Source organism: Drosophila obscura, unplaced genomic scaffold, assembly GCF_018151105.1.
Source record: "Drosophila obscura isolate BZ-5 IFL unplaced genomic scaffold, ASM1815110v1 contig_192, whole genome shotgun sequence".
In the NCBI taxonomy this organism is placed as follows: domain Eukaryota; kingdom Metazoa; phylum Arthropoda; class Insecta; order Diptera; family Drosophilidae; genus Drosophila; species Drosophila obscura.
This window is the reverse complement of record NW_024542781.1, coordinates 2,388,328-2,411,527: the sequence shown is the minus strand read 5'-3', so window position 1 is coordinate 2,411,527 and position 23,200 is coordinate 2,388,328. Positions and strand designations below refer to the sequence as shown.

At 42.4% G+C, this 23,200-nt stretch overlaps 3 protein-coding genes across 6 annotated transcripts in view; 2 read left to right on the top strand and 1 right to left on the bottom strand.

Moving 5' to 3' along the window:
- Positions 1-55: 55 nt before the first annotated feature.
- Positions 56-532, top strand: LOC111065486 (protein FMC1 homolog). Its single transcript, XM_022353692.2, has 2 exons — positions 56-88; positions 164-532. Exon 2 carries the CDS (start codon positions 165-167, stop codon positions 468-470), a length of 306 nt encoding a protein of 101 aa, XP_022209384.1. The 5' UTR covers positions 56-88; position 164; the 3' UTR covers positions 471-532.
- On the bottom strand, positions 156-1,946 carry LOC111065483 (odorant receptor 85f). Its single transcript, XM_041593536.1, has 4 exons — positions 1,134-1,946; positions 869-1,070; positions 655-810; positions 156-600 (listed from the first exon to the last, which is right to left on the bottom strand). Exons 1-4 carry the CDS (start codon positions 1,898-1,900, stop codon positions 547-549), a joined length of 1,179 nt encoding a protein of 392 aa, XP_041449470.1. The 5' UTR covers positions 1,901-1,946; the 3' UTR covers positions 156-546.
- Positions 1,947-5,449: 3,503 nt separating this feature from the next.
- The window catches only part of LOC111065511 (tyrosine-protein kinase Fer), a 30,921-nt gene continuing 13,170 nt past the window's right edge, over positions 5,450-23,200 (top strand). For 3 of the 4 annotated variants that reach the window (XM_022353730.2, XM_022353729.2, XM_022353725.2), the window contains exons 1-3: positions 5,450-5,538; positions 7,230-7,539; positions 9,793-9,980. In XM_022353730.2, coding sequence (XP_022209422.1) covers positions 7,344-7,539; positions 9,793-9,980 — 384 coding nt within the window. In that variant the 5' untranslated portion in view covers positions 5,450-5,538; positions 7,230-7,343. Of the gene's footprint in view, positions 5,539-7,205; positions 7,540-9,792; positions 9,981-23,200 lie in introns of all 4 variants that reach the window. The other variant, XM_022353727.2, reaches the window with a different exon arrangement.

Here is a 23,200-nt window from a genome sequence, read left to right as displayed (position 1 = left end):
ATATTTACGGTATATTTTAATGATTATAAGGTATATTTCAGTATATTTCTGAGGGTCTTACGGTATATTTTTTCGATAAATCGGTCACGTAAGAGGGTTTTTTGTTTTGTTTTTTAAAATTTAAATTTTAAATAACTTTTGATATCTTTGGCGTTTGGCGCAGGATGTCGGGAACCAAAGTGCTTCGCTCCCTGCTGCACGAGCTCCGCAAGGCGTCCCCAAATGGCTGCATTAAGGATTCATTGGCCGCCCGCTACATACTGGCGCAGTACAAGAGGCACGAGACGACCGACCAGCAGCACTGCAAGGCTCGCAACGAGGCAGTTTTCTTGGGCCAAACCTATCTCACTTACTTGAGCAGCCTGCGCACCTATACCGAGCTGTACCACGAATACCATGGACGTGGAGAGCGGTCTGTGAGTGATACAGCCGATCTGGTGGGCTTCAAGTTGCCCACGGATCCCAAGTGAGGCTGGTGACTGGAAATTGCTATAGTGTGTAGTGCGATTAAAGTTGATTAATGTTCAAATAATATATACACTCTTTCTACTCAATCATTTGACGTATCATAGCAAGACCGCGGTAAGTCACGCTCATCATCTGGAACAGAAAGGGAATTGAACGAGGCTCCCCAATATTACGGACTGTTCTTGCCTGCTTGAAGGTGTCGCGCGATATCGGCATGTACCCCATGGCGCTCAGTTCGACTGGCTTTTGGGCGCGAATAATGATAATCAGCAGATACTTCTTGTAGGCTATCGAGGCATTGTGCCAGTTGTGATTGTATGCGGCGTGGCCAATATCTGCGCTCTAAGGAAGAGAACAGCCCATCAGTTGGTACCGTACCCAAATCAATGGCAAGACATACCAGATCGAGAACCTGCTGGCCATGATTACAAACCAGAAACAGTTGCATACATGAAGTGCCGATGAAAACCATATATGTAATCCCCTCCAAGTTTAGGCCCTGTATAAGCACGTACACGGAGACCGTGCACAGGACTGCGGCGGTTGTAATGAGACTCAACAACAGCGACCCACCAAAGATTCCATTGAGATCGTTCTGAAGCCTAATGGTAGTGAAAGACACTCGATAGTTGGCATCATTCTCATTACAACTCTTTGTCACTCACATAACCAGGTATTCGTGCTTGTTCACCATCTGCGCCAGGAAGTGTTTGTCATCTCTCTCGTGAGTCCGAGCAGGTTGGTACTCCTCCAGGGACCGAATCATGCAGCTGAAGTGCATGCAAATCTGCACCTGAAAGCACAGCAGCCAGAGGTCTGTGGCTATGTTCGAGATCACCATGTGGGTGCTGTGAAGCCACTCCAGGGCATAGATGGTCACATAGACCCAGATCGGGTCTCGATTGGGATTGTATATGAAATATGGATAGCAATGCTGATAGGTGAACTGCTGCTGGGTAAAACAGGCGATAATCGACTGTAGAATTGGCCCAATGACAACCATAATCGAGGACCCAATGTATATCACAATCATGGCCAGAAATGATCGGGACCAGTAGTGTTCATTCACCCGATAATAGATTCTATCCAGCGTACTCTTCGGATACAAGGCGGCCAGTTTCTTGTTAAGACTTTGAATGGATTCCCGCTGCATGGCTGTGGCGTGCTTGGTGTCCGAATTGATGACGTAGGTGACCAGAGTGCAATAGCGAATGAACAGCGAGATGCTGTCTATGGTCGTCATCTCCACCATGCGGAATATCATGAATCCCACGCAGATGGCGTGGCTGAAAGCGCACATCCAGCGGTAGATCCACATTAGCAGCCTCCGAGAACGCGTCTCCGGTGCGCCCAAAACATCGTAGCCCGTTAGTCGAAAGACGATGCTGGGCACAGAGGCAAAGTCTTCGTAGCTGCGTTGCACGGATTCCATTTTGAAAGTGTTCTGAGCTCTCCATTGACGATTGGGGCGGTATTTATAGGGCCTGGATACTGACGGAATGGCTTGCGGTTAGAGGTTCACCTTTTGATGTGGTTTCCATTACAGGATTTCAGCATGGGACCTCAGCACACCTGCCGCTATTAATGGAAAGGATTACGTGCCGTCTGACAATTAACACAAGCGTCAAAACATAAGAATTATTCATGTAAATTTTCCCCCAGACACCCAATGATTGCTTCATTTTGGAAATTCAAGGAATGCGAGCGGAAACCAACTCAAAATTTCAGTATATCGTGTCATGTGTATTGTACTGCATTACAAAGATCAGAACATAAAAAAGAGACGTACGAATTAAAATGAACATTAATTAAGATCAATTGAGAGATCCGCAGAATCAAAGATGCAATAACCAAGGCCAAATGGGGTTATACTCGTAGTGTGTATTGTTTTTGTTCTCAATTCGTACATACATATCTTAGTCGTTCGTTGTATGGTGTAGAACCCTTTCCAAGGTCTCTGGTTGGGGAATGCCTTGCGGTTTAACACCTTTTGAAGCAGCCTAATCGTTTATTCTTTGAACTTTAGAACCTAGTCCGACGATGAGGTGACAATTATATAGTAGGTTAAGCGTGGAAGGAACCCTCTGGATAAGTCCGTTTCCATTACACATCTGCATTGCTGCTGAGAAAGAGTTTAATGTAATTACAATATCTTTGCAGCCAGCCTGTTTGCTGTTGTCATTCCAGCAATTGCCCATAAAAATATCTACGCACAAGAAATGCATTCAAGCTGCTTGAAAGGAAAATGGGAAAAGACGGTTAGAGCGAGAGAGAGAAAAGAAACCACTTGGTCATTGCTTGCACTTAATAATTTCCATAAATGTGCACCTCCTCCTCCAGTTCTCTGGGGTGTATTTACCGTTTCTTTGTTGCTGTGGACATAAATGAAATTCTTGCACACAGCAACAAATTGGCATGGGAGTTCCTATAGCTTGCCCCCCTCCCAACCAAGTATCTGAGCGGAATGCTAAGCAGTCCAGGAATTGGTTGCCTCTCGTCTGGGGGAACACTGCTAGGTGTCTGCTATGTCAGATAGGTAACTTTAACTTCTCTAACTTGTAGAGGCTAACTCTTAATGCGATGGTTTCTCATTCACTTGAAAATGGTTTTGTTTTGATTCTGTTACTTAATTCCGTCCCATCAGCCGAGTCAATTTATTGCTGTCACACTATTGCACAACTTTCAAGTCGGTCATCTATTGTTTGTCAAGTTCCCATTACCGAACCGAACCACTCGGTCACACCAGAACCCTACTCGCATACGATATAAGTTCAGCCCCATTTTGAACTTCTCTCATCAATTTTCCACTGTCTTACACTGCATGGGTAATTTATTCATTAGCTTCAATTGACAGCAAAATGTTGGTCTCCATTCAAAACTGATGCTAGGGAGAGCTCTCCATACATAGATCGAGAGTATTCAAATTGAGATTGCAACACTGTTCGGTGCGTTCTGTAGAACTCACTCGACTGTTATCCCCAAAAACATTTACGGCTCATTTCAAGAGATTTATGTCTGGCGAAGATGCGTCACTTTGAGTTCTTAAATTAGATGCAGATATTTGGGACGCTCTTCTACTTATAGTTGGCCCAATTACCCCGTACATAAGCAAGTGCCAGACGGCGGTTAAGTTCCGGCTCATCTTTACGGGATATCCGCACATAAAAAAGGAATATTGTCATCAGTCATCAGGGTGCACGTGGTTAGGTCTGGGAAACGTGCCGGGTGTCCGGTATCTCTGTCGCACTAAATACTTTATGATGCTGAGGCGCCTTGATTTTTTTCTTTTTTTCGTCTGGCTCCAACTAAAATAAACTCAGCAGACCCGGTTGCCGGTTTATGGGTCCAAGTCCCATTGCCGGTGCGGTGCATACAATAGACAACGGCAAACACCCTAAAACTCAAAAGAAAACACAGAATGCAAACACGAGAAGAACAAAGGAGCGTCCAGAGTCGAACGTGGGCAACAGGCTGGCGGTGGATACGACATGGACTGGGCTGGGAGATGTCTGGCAGCAGCAGCAGGAGCAGAGCAGCCTCAGAGGAAGAGGACCATTTGCCCGGCAATCAAATCAATGGTCAGGGGTTTTGTCCTCCAACACGGGCAGCATTAATCGGTATAAAGTACAATTTCTCACACCCCCTTTAAACTCGATGCGATTTCAATATCCATTATTCAAGTGGTGGGAATGGGCTCCATGGACTGGAGAGTGGACAGTAAAACGAGAGGCGCCTGACATTGCAGAACTTTTCAAAGGCATTATGCGCAGCCCAGGACCCAGGGACCCAGCACCCCAGACCACAAGGATAACAAAGAACACAAACAGCAGAAGGTTGGGAGTGGGGAAACGTAAAGTTGCTGCGCTTTTCACTTTTCCATTTATTAATGAATTTATTGGCCCGACTGCATTTGATGGGCAAATGCATTTCCACATTTATCCTGGCCCTGGCAGGGCTCGAAAGGGGGAAAATCGAATGGTGGAATGGTAATGGCTGAAGTTGTGGGGGTGCAATTGGCCAAGGGGTAGATCTCTACGCATAACATTTATCATACTCGTAGCTTTTTGTTTTGGTTACATTTCAGCTGCTTTTGTTTCCCGGGCGTGTGTTTGTCTCCTGTTTGATGGGTGGGTGGAAGCGATGGTAACGGATCCTGGATCCGGGCAGCTGTCGGAAACCAAAGTGCCGAAACCTTGGTAATTAATAGTGCGGAAAGGCAATTTTGGTAATTCTCGGATTACAATAGACGGCGATACACAGGGGAGGGAAGAATAGAACTGAATATTCATTGACAAAAAGTCAAAGTCAGCAAACATTTGAAATCCCTGCCAAATCCCTTTGAATGCAACTCGTTTGGACTTCCCCGAGAATGACTTTTAGTTTCTTGCAAGAACCAGTGTCAGAATCATGAACATATCATTTAATTTGCTATGCTAACAGACATTTTCAAATAAAAATGTATTTTTTATTTAAAAAATATATTTTATTTTATCTATGTTTATTTATCAGAAAAAAACATCGTTATTAAATTACATTTAGCTCTAACTGTGCCGTTCTTTTGAACATCAAAAAAATTAATTACAGGGTATAGAAAAGTGAATAGCGCTCTCGCAATCAATTCACGGGCAACATGCTGCTGAATGTTGCTGGAGAGAGCGCGAGAGAGCAAAACTCGGACTTGAAACCCAAAAATGAGTCTGGGAGGGGAAAATAAGGCCCCAGCTACATTACATGGCCTCACCTCACCGTGTTTGATCAATAATATGCTGTGAATTTAAGCCTTCATGGTATGTCCATACCTTTTTTTGTACATGTTTCTAGCCACATGTTGCAGGGCAACAGCAGCCTGTCTGCTGTCTTTCGGTTGTAAGTGATGATAATCGATGCTTGCAGAAAAAACGCTGAACATTTTTGAGTAACATCGATACTATCGATGTCACATCGATGTTTTTTCCAGCTCTAGCCCCCCGCCCTGCACCCAGAAACCGTAAAAACTCTGAACGTGAATGAACATGTCGACCGCGGGAAGCACCAGAAAAATAGTGTCGAATTTTTTCTGAATTCAGAAAAGTACGTTGATATCACATACAAATATATTATCAAAAAAATATGTACATTATTCGATGTATGAATAATATATTCAACAAACACAAATTTCTTGGCCGCGAAATAACAAAAAACCCTCGGTTGGCGCTTTTAATCGAATTTAACTGTTCTTTATATCCCATATAATTTCGCCAAAAACAAATATCACCTAAAAATATTATAAAATGAATATTCGAAATCCCTGAGGGACTCGCTTCGAGTCTAACGGTTAATTTTCAGTGACGTTTTTCGATTTCGAAATTTGAATTCGTCGTCGTCGCCTGGCGTCAACGTTTGATAAAGCCTTTGATACGATAACGATCTATATATAAAATCATGATTGTGTTTAAGACATTGTTCTGACTACGCAAATTGCAGTGACAGCCGCAGTCCAAAGTGAAAAGAGAGATTCTGCGGTAAAAGAGTTGTCCGTCCCGTTGCTTGCCCGTTTTCCCACCATAAACCATAAACAAATCCAGATCGCCTTATCAGATCGGGGGTTTGGGGATTTATTTCGTTATTGCTTATAGCGGAGCACTAAAGTTTTTTTGTTTTACATTTTTAATTTATATAACGGTGCGGTTGTGCTGTGCGGTTCCTGTTCTGTCTCTCGAAGAAGATCCCCCAGTTGGTGGTTCTTGTTGTTGTTGTTGTGTTGTTGTTGGTGCTGCCTAACCCGTTTATGTTTTACCCGACTTGGCCAACTCCAATATGGGGAGTGGAATGGAGTAGAGTGGAATGGAGTAGAGTGGAGTGGAGGGGCACGCACATACAAACAATGCATCAAGTTGTTGTTCTGGCGCATCCATGTATCTGTAAGATACACGTACTTGCCGCACACACCTTGTGCCCCTCAGTGTTTCCTTATTGACTGACGACTGGCTCCTCCTCTCCTCTTGCGCGTCGGCTCTTGGGGCAATGTTTATTTTTGTTTGCTATCCCCACAGCAAGCGGGAAAAACAAGTTTTCCTCTTTGAACAAAAAAAAACAACCTCAACACAGCAGCAGCAGCAGCCACAACTGCGCCGCAGCAGCTTACCTCTTGGAAAATACTTTGTGAAAAGTTCAAGTGAAGACAACTGTTGCATTCAAAATACCACAAAATAAATGCATATATATTTTACACTTTAAATTCGAGTAGAGTATCTCCCCACACGGAGTGGAGTTCGAGTTAAGTTAAGGCAACGAAAGAGATGCGGAAAATGCGTTAATTAGCGGATAAAAAAGTATCTGCCAGTGACTCGAATAAAGTCGTTAATCAAAAGCCGGGACGGGTCGGTGTGTAATTAGCAAATGTCGCGGCCACAGAGAGATATCTACATAAAGAAATCGAAATACAGCAAACAAGAAATATCAACGCATGTGAAAGTTTATTTTTTGGCTGCATTTCAGACCAAACCAAAAAAAAAAGTGAATACGACATATTGTATAGGAGTGTGTGTGAGCGGAATAAATAATTAATTTCAGTGGGGCGTTTAAGTAGCGTCTTTAACCAGGGGGGACAACAAAAAGTGTCAAAACGGGCGTGAACAGAAAAAACCCCATAAATATATTTTGTCATGCAACAAGTGTTTGCCATATGTCCGCTCGATTCGGTTTTCCCTCAGTGTTTTTTCTGGTGTTCTGGTTGTGCAATTTAATCAAAAGTGAAGTTTTTTACTCCCACTTCCATCTAGCGCCCCCATAATCGCAAAAAAACTGAATCATCCGAATGGTATTCCTATAGCACAGAGAGCCATAACGAAAATAGTGCACATATAGAGGCGAACACATAGAAGAACTCCATCAAAATGGGCTTCTCATCGGCCCTGCAAAGTCGGGCCGCACACGAGGCGCTGATCGTGCGTCAGGATGCCGAGCTGCGTCTCATGGAGACCATGAAGAGATCCATCCAGTTGAAGGCCAAATGCGACAAGGAATACGCAATAAGTTTGACAGCTGTGGCCCAACAGGGCCTGAAAATCGATCGGGCTGACGAAATGCAAGGTAAGACAAGACCCAAACATTCCCAATTCCATCCTCATCCCCATCCCTTTCGCCATGCTGTACAGTCCTTGTTAGATAAGATACCATACCAGCCAGACACCAATTGTTTGGTCAATGATATTGCGAGTATTTGCAAGTGCAATTCCAAGAAAAGACCAAACCCCTCTGATTGTAGGAGATACCCTGCCCCCCGGCCTGAAGATAAGTGTTTGTGTTAATGTTTTGTTTTGCTTTATTTTGAACTCGCGAACAGACTTTATGGGGCATTGATTTAACGCCAGTTATGATAATTGTCGAATATATGTAAGTATTAATTAATTTATGATAGAAAAGGGGGTTTTATTTGTATTGACAGTCGGTATTCGGGATTCTATTCGTACTTCTCCAAGAGTAAACACAAAAATCATTCAAGTTGTAAAGATTTATACTAGTTGGAGAAATTCGAGTTGTAGAAGTTCTTCTTTTGATCATATTTAAAAACCGAAAACAACAGAGTGACAAAAACCATAAAAATTGTGAAATCAAAGCAGAAAATGAGTTGCTCGAAAATACTGTTGTTGGAAATTGTTAACATCTGTTCAAAATCTGGTAATAGTTCAAACAAATGTGCATATTTCATTAATCTTTCGAAAATGCTTGAGAGTGTTTTTCTTTTGAAACTTGTGGTGCAACTGTTGACATAAAGATTACTTGGAGAATTGTATTGAGGTTTCCTCGGTTATAGTAAGCCCCAGTTATCATCCATTAGTCAGGGAATTTCATACGTCCGACGGTTGCATGTGTTGTTGTCGATAAACTGGTGGATGATGCGCCCGGCAGGGACAGTCAATGTCCCTTGTACCCAGCCGAGTGACGCCAAATGGACAATCTCCACAAAACCAGAAATAACTAGTCACAGCCCAGAGAGAGACGGAGAGAGAGAGTTATTAAAGCCCACATGCCATTAAGTTGGGAAAAGGAAGCATCTTGTACATGTACATATACGTATATCTCCCGAGCGTCTTGCCAAAATCTAGTGCCCTTCTCTATTGTTGTTTGTGCTCCGGTTTTAGTGTGAATTTTGGCAGTCGTGCCATCTAAAAAGGGAAGTTTCCGGAGGCAATCGCGTGACTTGATCTCATTTCCCAGTGAATAATACGCGTGAGGTTTTATTTCCAACGATTTGATATAATCACCAGTCAAGCAAATTGTTTTCAACTACCGTGTGCTCTGTGTGGCATCATCAGCCGTACAGGACTCTGTTCCATCTCATGTGTGTGCATGTGAATGTGTCGTGGTAATTGCCCTGGCAAAACGTTCTCTGTATCTCAAAGATACTTGCACTGCACTGCACTGCACTAAGCTCATCAAAGTGTCGACAAAGTGCAGCTGTCCAGGGCCCAGTGCTCCCCGTGCTCCCCTTTGCTATTACAAGTGTACCACAAGCACGGGCAGCACACACCCCTCCAGATGCGGACGATATCCACACTATAATTGCTATAATTTTTAGTCAGTGTCAGCTTTGGGGCCTGGGAAATGTTTCTGTTTGCTGTTTACATTGCCAAACAAACGTATCCGCTGGATGCGAGCGCACACGCACGCCCTCACACACAATCCACAATGGATCCATAGCGAATGATTTAGTTCGGACCATTTGATAGTTGTGTCTGTGAAGACACACAGACTGCAGCAGCAGCTGCCTCGTATTTTATTCTCTGCTGCTGACTTCTCCGATTTGCCTCTCGTCTCACCTTGACCATGAACTTGTGTTGGGAGCAGCAGCCAGCCACTCCACTGCTCCGACTCCAACGAAACTGGGTTTCAAATAAAACTCAACCAACCGAAAAAGATTTTGGCCAACTATTTTGTTTCCGTTTTGTTTGGCATCTAGTTTATGTGATGGAAATCAGCTAAAAAACTCTTAAGCATAGCTCAAGTCTTTCTCAAAAGCAAGGCTGAATCATTGGCTGAACTTTTCCCCAACTGGTAAATGGAGACAATTTCCATGAGTCACAGCTCTGTATCTGTGCAATTTGTGGATTTGTCTCGGATTTATCGGTCGTTAAAACGGTGTGCCTAATCAAGATATTGTTTATCAGTTTACTGCGTTTTTATAATTTGATATGCAATGCAACAAGATATCCCACATCCAACCTGTTGGCGACTGAAATCAAACGCCTTATTATCATACATTAAACCAACATTGCTTTCCTCTTTGCTTCAGCTTTCTCTTTCTCTTTATCTAATGAAATGTTTTGGTTTTTCGACTTTCAGGCAGCCTCATCACAAAGTCCTGGCGATCCTATATGGATGAGCTGGACCAACAGGCCAAACAGTTCAAATTCAATGCCGAGCAGCTGGAAGTGGTCTGCGACAAGCTGACACATCTCTCACAGGACAAGCGAAAGGCGCGCAAGGCCTACCAGGAGGAGCATGCCAAAATTGCGGCACGCCTCAATCATGTGAGTGTCTGGGCCAACACCTTAAATACCCGTACCCCTAATATTCGTACCCAAACAAATTTAAGACGCACCGCACCCCAATCGCAGTGCAAATAACTCATTAAAGCCAAATGTGCACTAGGGGAAAAGATTTAGGAATGATAGAAATGAAGTATCATGGAATAGAAATTAGATGAGTGTGATAGTAATTCTTTATCTTTATGAAAACTGATAAATGTTGAATTCTTATTAAATTCTTACATGATTATCATGCAAGAAGTGAAATCAGATTGTGAAATATTTGTTGAAAAAGATAATAAACCTGTCTCATTTACAGATAGATATTTAAGCCACTAAAGTTGGGTTTTATGTGAGAAACTTCATTCATGAACTCCATGGTAATAATCTTTTTGCAAACATTTATAAATGCTAAACACGCTCACGAGTATTTCCCTCAATGCCAAATCTCTTTAGCCTTCAATTATGATTTCTTCGAGTGTAGAAATTAATTTATGATTACCATTGAAGAGTCAACAACAGAACAGCCATAACAACACCAGTAACAAACAATAGCAATAATGATTATGAGAGTTCAGAGCTTGGGGCTCGGAACGGATCCATGAACCTATGAGACTCCCGCCCACAGATGGCTTTTGTTGTTTGTCTTCTTCTGGCTGGTGGTGCTGCTGCTGCTGCTTCTTGCCTATTGTTCGATGTTCTTATATATTAAGTATTTGTATAATCAAAATAAATATTATTATGCTTTTGCTGCGGAAAAGAAGAAACGAACGACTTGGGGAATACACTCGTATTTAAGCGGCTTACGGCTTAAGGGGCTTGTAAACAACACTCGCAAAAAGGAGAACGAACACCAAAAACGCTTTTGTTGGAGGCCCCAAACCACCGCGTACTAAATCAATAGAAGTGTTTATTTATGAGTCGTGTCGGGTTGTGTGGGGCAACAAGTTTATTAACCCATGGGGCATGGGGCATTAGAACCACAGCAACCACAAACAACAAACGAGTATCGAGAGCAACACAAGCATGACGAAGGGTCAACCAATTGGGCTATTCTCGTATACTGGTCCTCCTGTATTCACGGATGCCGGGTGCTGACAACAAAATTAGCATTTGACAGACAACAAAGAAGTCGCCAAAAAGGTGGTCATGCGACATGTTTCAAAACAGAGAGATGTGTAGCCTATGTGGAAACAGCGTACTGGCCAACAGCCGCTGCCAATATGGCCCCGGCGATGACCCAATAAAAATTGTTTGTGATTCTGGCATAGAATTCTGGTCTGGTCCGTTGCCGCTGGCTACTGTTTTATATCTTGCTGCGGCCTTTGTCAAATCTAAACAAAAGTCTTGCTGAACGTTGCATCGATCTATGACTCTATGGCTCTAGTATTATTTATTTATTTATCTGTATCTATATCTATGTATCCATCTATCCTGTATCCATGTATCCATCTATCCTGTATCCATGTATCCATCCCATCTATTGCTTCTTTTCTACTGCAAAACAAAAAGATATTTGCGCCGCAGTTTTTGCCAAAACGAAATTTAATGGCAGGCCCAGAACGCCAATCAAAATTTCAACAATTCTTCGAAGATTTTTCTCCCCTCGTACGAATCTGTTTATGGACGGTTCAAAGTTTAATGGATATGATGAAATGTTCAACAAACTTGTTCCAGTTGCGAGTATTTCTTTGCAACAATGGTGCGCTGCTCTTTCCACTTCATCATCCATAATATGTAATCGAATAAAAATCAAAGTTTGCTGCACACAACAGCAAAAAATCGAACAATAAAAATTTAACAAAAAATGCCACTGGCAACAAAACATGCTCCAAACTTGCGCCAAGCTCCAGTCAATTGACAACAATTTAGTGAAATAGCTAAAAAAAATTACTAAGCAGACAGCAGCTGTAGCAGCAGCAGCAGAAGCAAACAATAATAAAAGGTTAACTGAGGGACCGAACCAATTGATACCCTTGCGAACTGAAATCCTTGGTGGCTTTGGCAAGACATGATTAACTTTAAAATCACAAAATTGATGGTCTCAAAGAATGCCTAAATACCAATTCCGTTCTATGAAGCTCTATAATATAGTAAAATGGTCTTGGAACTTTGGTCTTATATATAGAATAAGCTTAAGCCATCTATGTATCTGTAGATCTGAAGGTACTATGAGTAGTTTGCATAGGAACTAATAAATCAAAATGACTCTTTGAGTCTTCTGTTGCTGTTATCAATAATAGACATATGTTATACGATCGAAATGCCTTCTCTCTCTTCTCTCTGCGCAAACCACAAAACCCTCTGTAAGGGTATAAAAAGCACAACAAAATTCTGGGTAAAAGACTCCAAGTGGAAGATGAGTTGAGTTGAGCTCGCCTTTGGCTCTGGCTTCAATAAGTTGGAGCAGTCAACACAGCCACAACTCTTGGCTCTACACCACCACCCATACACTGTTACCCCCTCCCTCCCGCTACACCGTACTGCTTCCAGTTCTTTTCTTTCTTTATTGGACTTTGACTTTGTAATATTTGCGCAATGGTTCGAACAGAGCAGCAATATCGCTTGAGTTATTGTCGAAAGAGCGAGCGAGCGAGAGACCAACCGACCGACCGGACAACACCAAAGAACCAGAGGAGAACAGAACCCATCGAGGAATTGTTGCTGTGCTGTTGATTTAATAAGTGTCTGTCTGGAAATGGGTCGCCAAGTCGGTTAGAACATGCATGCACGTGTGTCCGTCCGCGGGAATATCTGTGTGTGTGTGTGTGCGAGCGGACAACTAGTGCAGCTGGAGTGGCATCGCATCTACTACTACCATGTACAATATATGGTGTTGATGGATTGGAATTGCTGCTATTTGTTGCTGATGGATTGGCACTGGATTATTGGGAGCGTCTCGCAAACAATCCACTTGGCTGGGAATCAAGAAAAAGAGGAAAATTGATTGGTTTTGCTTAGATGATGATAGCTAGGCAGTTCTTATTAGTAAATTCTAGAAGAATATAATATTTTTAGTGATTGAATTATGTTGTATAATTATCATGTTGTTTTTTGACGTTTTTAAATCAATTTACTCAATTAAAATTTGAAATAGGAAATATTATCTACACTTTAAATCACAGAGGTTTTATCTATATTTTCTATGAAAACATGAACCTTGTCTTGATAAATGGTTGCAATACAGGACTAGAACTCTATGCTGGTCATTCGGTAGGGATTCCTACTACTGCGAGCATTATAATATTACTATTAAGCCCTTCTCCTCTACGAGTATTGGGTACAATTTTCCTTTAGTACTTCAATTTCAAACAAAAAGTTTTTCTTCCTCTTCAACCAATCCACCAATTTCCGGTTAACTCAAGAACTAATTTGTGTTTTTTTTTTGTTCGTTTGCTTGAGAAAATTACAAAAATTAACTGATAGTTTGTATCGATAATCAGAAGTTAACTAGTTTTTCATTTCCTAAAGAACTTGATTTTATGACTACTTATAAAGATTACAATGTGCTTTATCAATTCCCATAAAACTCGTTTGATAAGCAACTAAAAACTATAAGAAAATAACAGTTGGAGGCATTCCACATCACAAATTCAAAACCAATATCCGTTCAGGCATAAGTATGGGGATAACTCTTCACCAAAAAGTACTCTCTCGTCAGCCCCTCAAAATCTATTGGCCATTGAAAATTTAAACTCGCAACAGTTTATAGTTTCCTCTAGGGCGGGTTGGGAAAACTGCATCATTTATCCAGCAGACTGTCAACCAAAAATGTTGAACAAAACATTTTGACTAGCTGCGACTCTGGTTATTAATTGACACCACTTAAGGGCGCCTGACTCCGCCCGGCACTACGCCCGCACTCTGCTAATGGATATGGAATTGGTTTTAATGTATCTTGTATCTTTTGGCTTGTCAAATGCGTTGCATACGCCCACCCCGCCTGAGTGTGCGGGCATACCAAGAGAACGCATTAGTGCGCTTCCATTTCCGGGTGGGTTTCCACCGTTTTTCCCCACACACTCATGCCACACATGGTAGCTTTTCTGGGGCTTCGCACTGGCTATCTTTAGCATTGATAAACCGCAAAACGCATGCTGAAATTCTCCGAAGCTGTGTTCATTCTGCTGCCTGAGATACATTTCTATCTGCGCTTGGCATTGAAAATACTTACTGCCTCGACTGCGGCAGCGAGGCGTAGTCGTATTAATTACAATAAGTTCAATTCAAGTATCTTTATGGCAGGCACAACCGGCAACAATCGGTCGTCTGTCTGCTCGTCTTGGTATGCCAGATAAGCCGATAAGATATGGCAGTGAGAAGTCGGCCCAGAACAGGGTTGATCGTGTGGGGTGGGGTGGGGTGTACAAAAAACAACGATTTGACTGCACACAACTGCAGTAGCCGCATTTGTAGGATGGATGTAGTATCTATCCGCTCCACATGGCCCCACCACTTGAAGATACTTCATGCAAAAGTGAGCGTCGGCCAGCGTCTGATTGAAATTTCCCATTAAACGCATACAAATCAAGTCTAATGGGTGGGGAGGGGGAGGCCTCTCCTCCAAAGAGGGTTCGGAATGCTCTATATATTATTCGAGTGACGGCGCCAAAGTTATTTTTGCGCCCCCCCGACAACCCTGGGAATGCGGCATGGCATCCCTTCACTTGAGAGTCAATTGGTTCTATACAAAGGCCTTTGGACATCCATTTAATTGAGCTGCATTGACCCCTGTATGCCCCTCCGGGAGTTCTCAAGTGTCTGCAAAGTTTTTCCCCCACGTATAATTGCCGCACGCATCCACAAACGAACGAGGATAGAGCCCATGAAAGCAGAGATAGATTCGAGGATGAACTAAATGAATGCAAAACTAAAGTTGCGAATAGTTTTCGGCCAATCTTGGGCTTAGGGAAACCCTATACGCTTATACTCATACCGATTGTTTCGCACCACCAGTTAGATGGAGTGTAGGATGGCAAATGCGTTTTTGGCCATAAATTCTGAATGTCTTGATCCTTAAATGCTGTAGCCCATAAAATGGCAAAACAACTTAACTGTTTGCCGGCTGCGTGGGGGTTGTCGGACCGAGGGAGTCACAAAAAGTTTCTTGACATTGCGACAAAAGCTGCACAAATTGCAGGCAGGCAGGCGGCAGGCAGCTGTGGCAGACAAGACACACACATGCTGTTGCTCCAGCGAACACAAAGACAACTTGTAGATACTTTTGTATCTGTTTATCTGATAGTCACTGCCATAAGTTTCCCGGCCATGTAAGCCCAGTGATTTCCATCGTTGTGCAGCTGCAAACCTCAGTGTCTCTCAAACTCCAAACTACGAACAGAACTGCACGCAGCATTAAAATTAGAAGTGATATTTGTTGACAACAAACATGTGGCAAAGTTTGGTTTTCGGGTTCGGGTCGCGTCGCGTCGCGTGCAACGCTCAAGGGGAGATCTGAGACTCCCCCAAACTGTGATTGGGATTGGGGGGTAACTCCATAGATTGTATAAACGAAACTTGCGGTCTGCCGGACGACGTCATGGCGTGCGTCTGACTCTGGGCGACAAGCGCCATAGCCTGGGGTTGCTTTTCGAGCTTCCCTTCGAGCATTTACACCCAAATGTTTGGGGGGGTTGTTGCTAACATAATTGCCATATAATGGAACTGGCATTGGCGCCGCATCAGCCCCCAGACTGGGGCCCAGACCAAAACCAGAGGCCAGTTTCGGCTGCAGTTCTCTCTGACTTACAACTTTCTATCGTCTGCGACTGCGGGGCCATCGTCTGCTGTTTGCGGAACTATTAACCGGCCATCTCCCATCCATATCGACATGGTCTGGTCTGAACTGCGTGTTTGCCAAACTCCAAAGACTCTGCGCTGCGCTGCGCATCGACAATGACAATGATGACGCGACTGATGATGATTACTTCCGTCAAGTGGTGACATTTTCCACAGGGCACACAGCTTTTCCTTGGTCCCCTAGATGTCCGGGTGAAGTCTTGCAGCTGCGGAGTGGCTGCTGTCTGGCCAAAAGCACAATTTCGGTATGCCATTATCTTCGCTGTCAGAGCTCCATTTGCAGACTGCATTGGAAATGAAGCTGACAAGGATGCAGGGGAAATTGTATTTTATTGAAGGTTATTTCTTATAACCTTGAATTTATTTGGCATTTTTCTCCTTTTAATGTTTATTCTGGAACAAAAATAGGCTATATTTCTTAAATTAAATAAATAACAAATTCGTTCTTTAGCTTTTAAGTAGCGTAAATTATATTAGCCTTAAAATAAAAATAGAGACAAATTGTTTTTAATAGTTCCAAGTTCATATGTTAATCCAAATAAATCCCAAAAAAATATATCTAAATTCTGTACTATTGTAATACTTTTATTTCCCATCTCGTTTACAGTCCATGATTTATTTATCTCATTATGGGATTTTTCATTAATGCATTCCATTGCCATTAATTCGCTTTGCTTTTATTTCTTTATTTTCCGGATTCATCCGAAATAACATTAATTATGTTTGTTGATTCCGCTGCTATATCTTTTTTTTTTGTTTATGGCATAAGGTGTGGTATCATTTTTGTGTTGTCGTGGTCTTTTTTTCTTATTTTCTACATTACTTTTCACTAGGAAATTAGCAAAGATAGACAGAGGGATCGCCCCTGGGTCTACTAGTTGATTCGCCCACGCCTTCATTTGATCTGAACATCAAGCAGCAGCAAAAATTGTTTACTTATAGCCAAAAACAGCAACGAAATCCTGTTTATTTATAAACAACATCTCTTGCCCGCTAAATGACGACAAATTATAGCTATTTCATTGCTTTTAATTTTCTAAAGAAATGAATATACCCGTCAGCATGGGTATTACCCGCCTTTCTCCCTTTCGCCCACCTACCATGTTTCCCCCTCAAGCCACACGTGTCTTTCGTTTGCATTTTCATTTTCATTTCGGAAAGTCCAGTGTGGTGGCAAATTGAGTTAAGCCTTTTGGCCAACCGCAAAAATGGCAACAACAAAAAGGCAGCCACGAATAAAGGGGTAGAAAAGTTATGCAACGCAGAGGGTCATTCAGTCGGAGGAGGTTGAGTTTTGAGTGACAGCCAGACGGACTGACAAACAGACAGACAGACGACTGACAAACGACTGGAGAGTGAACCACTGTGTGCAATGTCAAGCATCAGGGTTGTCAGGCCGACAGGCAGACAGGCAGACAAGGATAGGACTGAATGCAGCCCTCCGATGGGCTCCCCGACAGACGCCGACAATGCATAAAAGTCACTTGGTCCACACGCAGGGTCCTCCTGGCTGAAATTCTAATAACGATCCAAAATGTCAACACCAAACAGTGGTTACTCGGTGCGGGAATATGACTTTAAAATATTAATGAAAAAGTTGTTAATTAGGTTTTAGAAATAAATTTGGGCATCACAATTCTCTAGGTATATAGACATTTATTTAACTGTGTGATATTCATTAAATTCTATAGCTACTCCCTCAAAATGAATGGACATTCCTCTGTGTTTCGCTTAGGTTTTCAATTGTAGTTTCACTGGCGCTACTTTCATGTCCATAAAGTGTTTATATTCCCATTATATGTACATATATTCCCATTGGTCTCTGAACCAAGGTACTCCACTCGTATACCGTCACACAGTTCCGACGTCATATCCTCCCACTGCACCAGTCTGCGGGCAATTTGTTTCAGCCCTGAAGCACGGCCAAGTGCCAACAAATTTCGTGCATGTCATGTACGAGTAGCCCTATGTCCATGGTTACAGCCTGGCCCTTAACTCTTTGGCTTTTGGTTAGTGTCCGGACTTGGGCGCATAGAGACGGCTCCGGCACACAGACTTGTGGCAACATTTGGCAGAGCAACAAAAATGGCAAAATTTTGGCCCTTATAGATGCTCCTATGTAGATACATTGAGAAGCACTCGGTGCACTTTTTGATTAAACTAATGGATGCCATAAATCAAAGACATGGCGGCGAACAGTTGGCGGCAACTTTAATCAAATTTAATGCTTGTGACACCCCGAAAAAGTCGCACCGATTGGGGCTGAGCTAACAATTAAATTGGCAAAGCCATAATCATGGGCATTTTATGCGGCACAGACAGCCATTCTAATGGGTAAAGTTAGGGCCAGGCCAGACAGAGATGGAGTTTGGAGTCATGCGAGAATGGGGTTGTCTACGACTAGGTCTGTGCCTGGCCCCTGATAATGGCAACGCCGCCGCCATTAACAAAACGCATTATTGTTCGTAATTTTCTGTCAAACTCTTGAGAGAGGGTTGGGGTGGGGGGAAGGAAAGCAATTTTGCGGAACGAGCTGGCGGCAATCAACAAAACTCCAACAGATCCACCAGACACGCCCCCGACATACCGGCACTTTCCTTGAAAACGCATTCAGTTTTTCTTTATTTTCGCTGTGCAAAAATATTCACGTTCCTCGAGTTTCCTACCCGCAATAATTTCCAGGGCTGTGGAAATATTTGTCGGCCTTTTTTTTGTACGGCGCCAAACACTGAGAAGATGTTGTCGTTGTCGTTGCCTGGCGGCGGCATTTTACGCTTCCCTTGAATATTGCTCATACGCGGCGTTGGCTCTGGCCTGGGCGAAAACCCAGTGCAGAGAAAATATAGTGGAAAATTGAAAATCAAGTAGAGATAAAGGCTGGCAATGGAAGGGTATTGCGGACTGCGGACTGGGGGCTGGTCTGTGTCTGTGTCTGCGTTAATTCGGTTTGCTAATTTGGAATGGCGCCAAATTGAAAATAAAAACTTTGCAAGCTCGTACAAAAAAAATCCCCCTCACGGCTACAGTAAACAATCGATAATACGGCTAATTGAAAGGTTTTCCGAGGGAAAGGGGCAAGGGATTGCGTATCATGATTTATTGCCAATTAAATCAAGGAAGCACGAAATAAATGGTGTTCAATTTTAGTCTATTTTTAGCAGAATTTAAACATTTTTATGTGTTTGCCTGTCATTTACTGTATCATCTACTAAATCATATACATTTTAGTCACAAATATCGCCCACTCCCGCCCCCTCTTTGCCACCTGTGTCTTTAGATCTCTATAAAGTGAAATGTTTTGGTTTCTCCTCTCATTTTCTTTTTACTTTCCGTCTGTCGAACAATTCGCTTGTTGTTGCCGTACACACAAAGTAAAATTTATGTTCACAGATTTTGGGAAACTCATTTATGCTGCACAAATTTCGCTGAGCAATTGCTTTTGCCAAACATCGACCAGATCATTGTGCATCCGTTGAAAATAGGAAATTACGTAGCCGCCGCGTGTGCCGTGTAGCAGCAGGGAAATGCGACAGCTGCAGCGGCAAAATTAATACCGGCACAATTGTATCTGAATTTCAGAAATACTCGTCGTATCCCGAATTCTCGCTAGATTTTATAGCTGCTAAAACTAAAAATAAATATGGCGCAGTGCATCTAGTCCCCTAGTGCTTTTCCCCCTCCCCCCAAAATTTGCAAACCAATCGGCAAGGAAAACGATGGTCACTTAAAGCCACCAGGGCATAAAACCACCTTCATTATTCGTTGTTTTGGAAACCACTAAAGTGCTTAAGGGGCATAGGTCATGTCAACTGGCGTGTGCGGCGACCCTGCCGACTCTCCACCTGCGTTTACCTTACCTTCCTTCTACCTCCTCTCTATCAGCCATCTATGTAAATCAATCGATTTCCTTTCACAAAAATTCACCTTGAAAGCCACCCGCTGTGCAGTCGGGGGAAGGCAAAGCCAAAGCGGCAAGGGTGCACAAAAAGGACAACGAAAATGTTTTGTTTGCTCTCATTAAAATGTACTTGAACAACCAGTCAAGTGTATACAGAGCAAACAAAAATAGGGAGGTTCTTTGAGGGTGATTTCTTAAAGATTTTGAAGGTTTATTAAAGATTTTAAAGAAGGTAATTTATGTTATTATTATCACAGGGTTTATAGCAATATATCTCTGCTACCAGGAACTAAAACCTACTCTAGGTCTTGTGTAAAGTATATATTGAAAATATACCCTTTAAATAAATCATATTTTTTCGAAGTGTAGACGTTTGACGCAATCAAAAGAAGACATTGCGCTATACCATAAGGGAATGTAGAGGACAGCAGACGACTTGGTTTTAAAAGAAGGCAAAAAATAACCAAAGACTTGTGGGGAGGGGAAGGGAAGAGAGCAGAAGACTTGTTGGCTATGAGGGAAAGGTAAAAATCCAAAGTCTTGTTGTCTCTAAGGGAAGGTAGAGAACAGATGGAAGAGGGAGAATGATGGAAACCCCACCGAGTGAAGGTAGTATAAAATGCATCGAAGAGTGAAAATGACAGCCAAGCGAAAACACTGCATAAAGGGCAAAAAATTTGGATTTTTATTTATGCTAGCCAAAATGGCACGCACAAAGCCATAGCTCCAGGGCGATGCGAGGCGAGGTTTACTCATTAATTTATTCAAGTACCTACCACAATTGGGGTCATTCCAGTTCCAGTTCCCGTGTCTTGATTAACTCGATGCGTACTCGAGTCACAAAAAAAGTTTACAGCGTGTTAATTGATGAATGTGCTAATTCATGAATTGAAAGTGCGAAAGTTACGTGAGGCGCCCGCGAAAGCAGACCAAATTATGATGAAACATGAGAAATGAGTCAACTCAAGCGTAAAAATTAAGTGGAACGGCAAGCAAACAGAATTTATTAATAAGAAATAATAAAAGAGAATAAGATAGCCATAGAAAAAATTATTTAATTCAAAAAGAAGAAAGAAAATTGATTTGTATTTATATTTATATTATGGAATGTTAAAGAATATGCATATGTACATATGTATAATTCTTTCAACAGAAAATATATATTAACAAGGGTCGTTAAACCGCATTCCCCGAACCAGGACTTGGGCGATATAATACTATAAGATACCTTCTTATTGAGCGAATAATAGAAGACCATTTCACGCTCCCATTTCTTCAAAGTAGACATATCAATTCTCCAACCAATTCCCTAAATGTAAACCTACCCTCGCTATTGCCCAATTCCATATTGAATCGATTTTTGCTATCGCCTGCAGCTTTTTTGGGCCGGTGGCCCCACCTTTTTGTTAACAATTCATTTTGCCATTACAATCGTAATTAAAATCGTTTAAGCAAGACCCGAAAAGATACAACAAAACTAAAAACTAAAGTGGCAGACACACACAAAGAGAAGCACGGGGAAAGCTGGCCAATTGTATTACCAATATGACATTGAACTCTGCTGGCAACTGTATTCAAACAGTTTTGACCACTTAGGGATCGGGGGCCCACCCTTTCCTGCCCATTTTGGTCAAGGCGAAAACGTGAACTCGAGCTGCTCTCGGTGCCAGTGCCGGAACCGAGAGCATGGTACAAAATAGTGACAAAGTGCCACTAGAAAATCCAAACAGGCCAAAAGTCTGGGCTCTGTTGGGGTGTGGTGGGCAGTGGGGAGGGGCTGGGGCTGCTGCCATGGAAGCCTATGATTATTTATGGCCCAGAGACAATAAGCGGTCCGTGTCAATGGCCAACAATGACCACCAGCAGTGGTGATGCAGTGGAACGTGCCAGAAAATAAAAAGAAGTACGAATAATGATAATAATTGTTGTATGGCTTGCTAATTTTCTGTAAGGTCACCAACAAAAAAAGAAGTGGGGTTTTTTTATTGGGGAACTGAAACTGGAATGAAGACTTGGAGCACTGGGGTGGCTTTTCCCTGTGCCAGTTTCTGGCAAGTTCCCAGTGACGCTGATTGTCAGATGAACTTGTTTCACTTGCGGATTTTCCATGCGCTACATCCGCATCCGTGTCAGCAGCAGAGTCAGTAACGTCAGCAGCGTCAGCGTGTCGGGACGATCAGAAAGTGGAGCAGAAAACCTGAAAACACTGAAAACACGAAGAAGCAAAAGCAAATCAAACTACAAACTGCCGCAGCAGTAAAGATAAAACCAAAACAAAAACAAAAACTAAAAAAAAGAAGAAGTCTGGTGTGTAGTTATTTCTGGTTCTGTTGAGGAGCGGGGTTTCTGGTCTTGGTCTTGGTCTTGTCTCTCGCGCATTCGCAAATGCTTAATTGAAGAGATTTGGAGTCAATTATTGCGAAAGAGAAATTCTTGAGCGTAAAAACTTTCGAGCGTGAAAGTCGACTGGCTCTGTCTAATTTGTGCTGGAAAGCCGACAACTCGACTCTGATCCGGCAAAAAGTGATTATGATTCGATGTGCATTTTGGCATTGCATTAACACTAATCAGAGGGGTAATTGCCGAGCGCTAAATGTGGAACACGCCCACAGACAACATGCCACATGCCACACAATGGCAGTTCCATGCACACAATCACATAATTGCCATCTAAATGAAACAAATTGGAAAAGTAAAGACAAATCAAATCAAATCGGTAGTGTATACGAGTATCTACTTCTAATTGCCAATTTACGTAATGAGCCATTGATTGTCTGGAAATTACTTCGCGAAATGGAGCACACACACAGACAGTATCTCTTAAGTATCTGATGACGCCAAAGGCATAGATATATATATATATATATGTATGTATGTATCTGAATATGGAGTATTTATATGTACCTACATATATTCCATTGCTGATAAACCGGTTAGCGCGCACTTGCCTCTTCTCTCCGTCATCTCAGTCTCTTCTACTTAGTATACATATTTCAAAGAATTAATTTTAATTTACGCTCAAAGTAATCACAAGATCGCCCCAAAGTTGATCGCCCTCGCTCCGGCTGGTACGAGAAATGCCGAAAAAGCAATATGAAAAGAGTCCACACCGAAAAGAAATGAACAGCGCTCTAACAAGGTCATAAACAATTAAATGAAGTGACAGACTATGTATGACAATAAATACTAGAGAAACAGAAACAACAGCAGCAGCAGCAGCCGGCACAAGAACAACAACCCACAGATCTCACGTAGTTGAAGTGATTTTTATCTCTTGTGTGTGAACTTTTATTTTGTTCTTATACGAGTATATATATATATATTTTTTTCTGCTTTAGTCTTTGCCAATCTTTTTTTCTGTTTTGTTTCCTCCGGTCCGATCCCATTCCCATTCCACGAAATTCAGTTGCGGACAGTGGGAATGTTGATCCCCGTTTATAAAGGTGGCGCTTGTTTCGTTTCAACTTTAATAAACACACAAGATATAGATAGATTTATATATGGCTAGTCCCCCGATATGGTCACG

Bases quoted from the DNA above. Each gene is read 5' to 3' on its own strand.
- LOC111065486 (XM_022353692.2), top strand. From the start codon at position 165: ATGTCGGGAACCAAAGTGCTTCGCTCCCTGCTGCACGAGCTCCGCAAG.
- LOC111065483 (XM_041593536.1), bottom strand. From the start codon at position 1,900: ATGGAATCCGTGCAACGCAGCTACGAAGACTTTGCCTCTGTGCCCAGC. The intron at 811-868 runs GTATGTCTTGCC...TCTCTTCCTTAG, and splicing joins GCCAGCAGGTTCTCGATCTG to AGCGCAGATATTGGCCACGC. The intron at 601-654 runs GCAAGAACAGTC...TTTCTGTTCCAG, and splicing joins CGCGCGACACCTTCAAGCAG to ATGATGAGCGTGACTTACCG.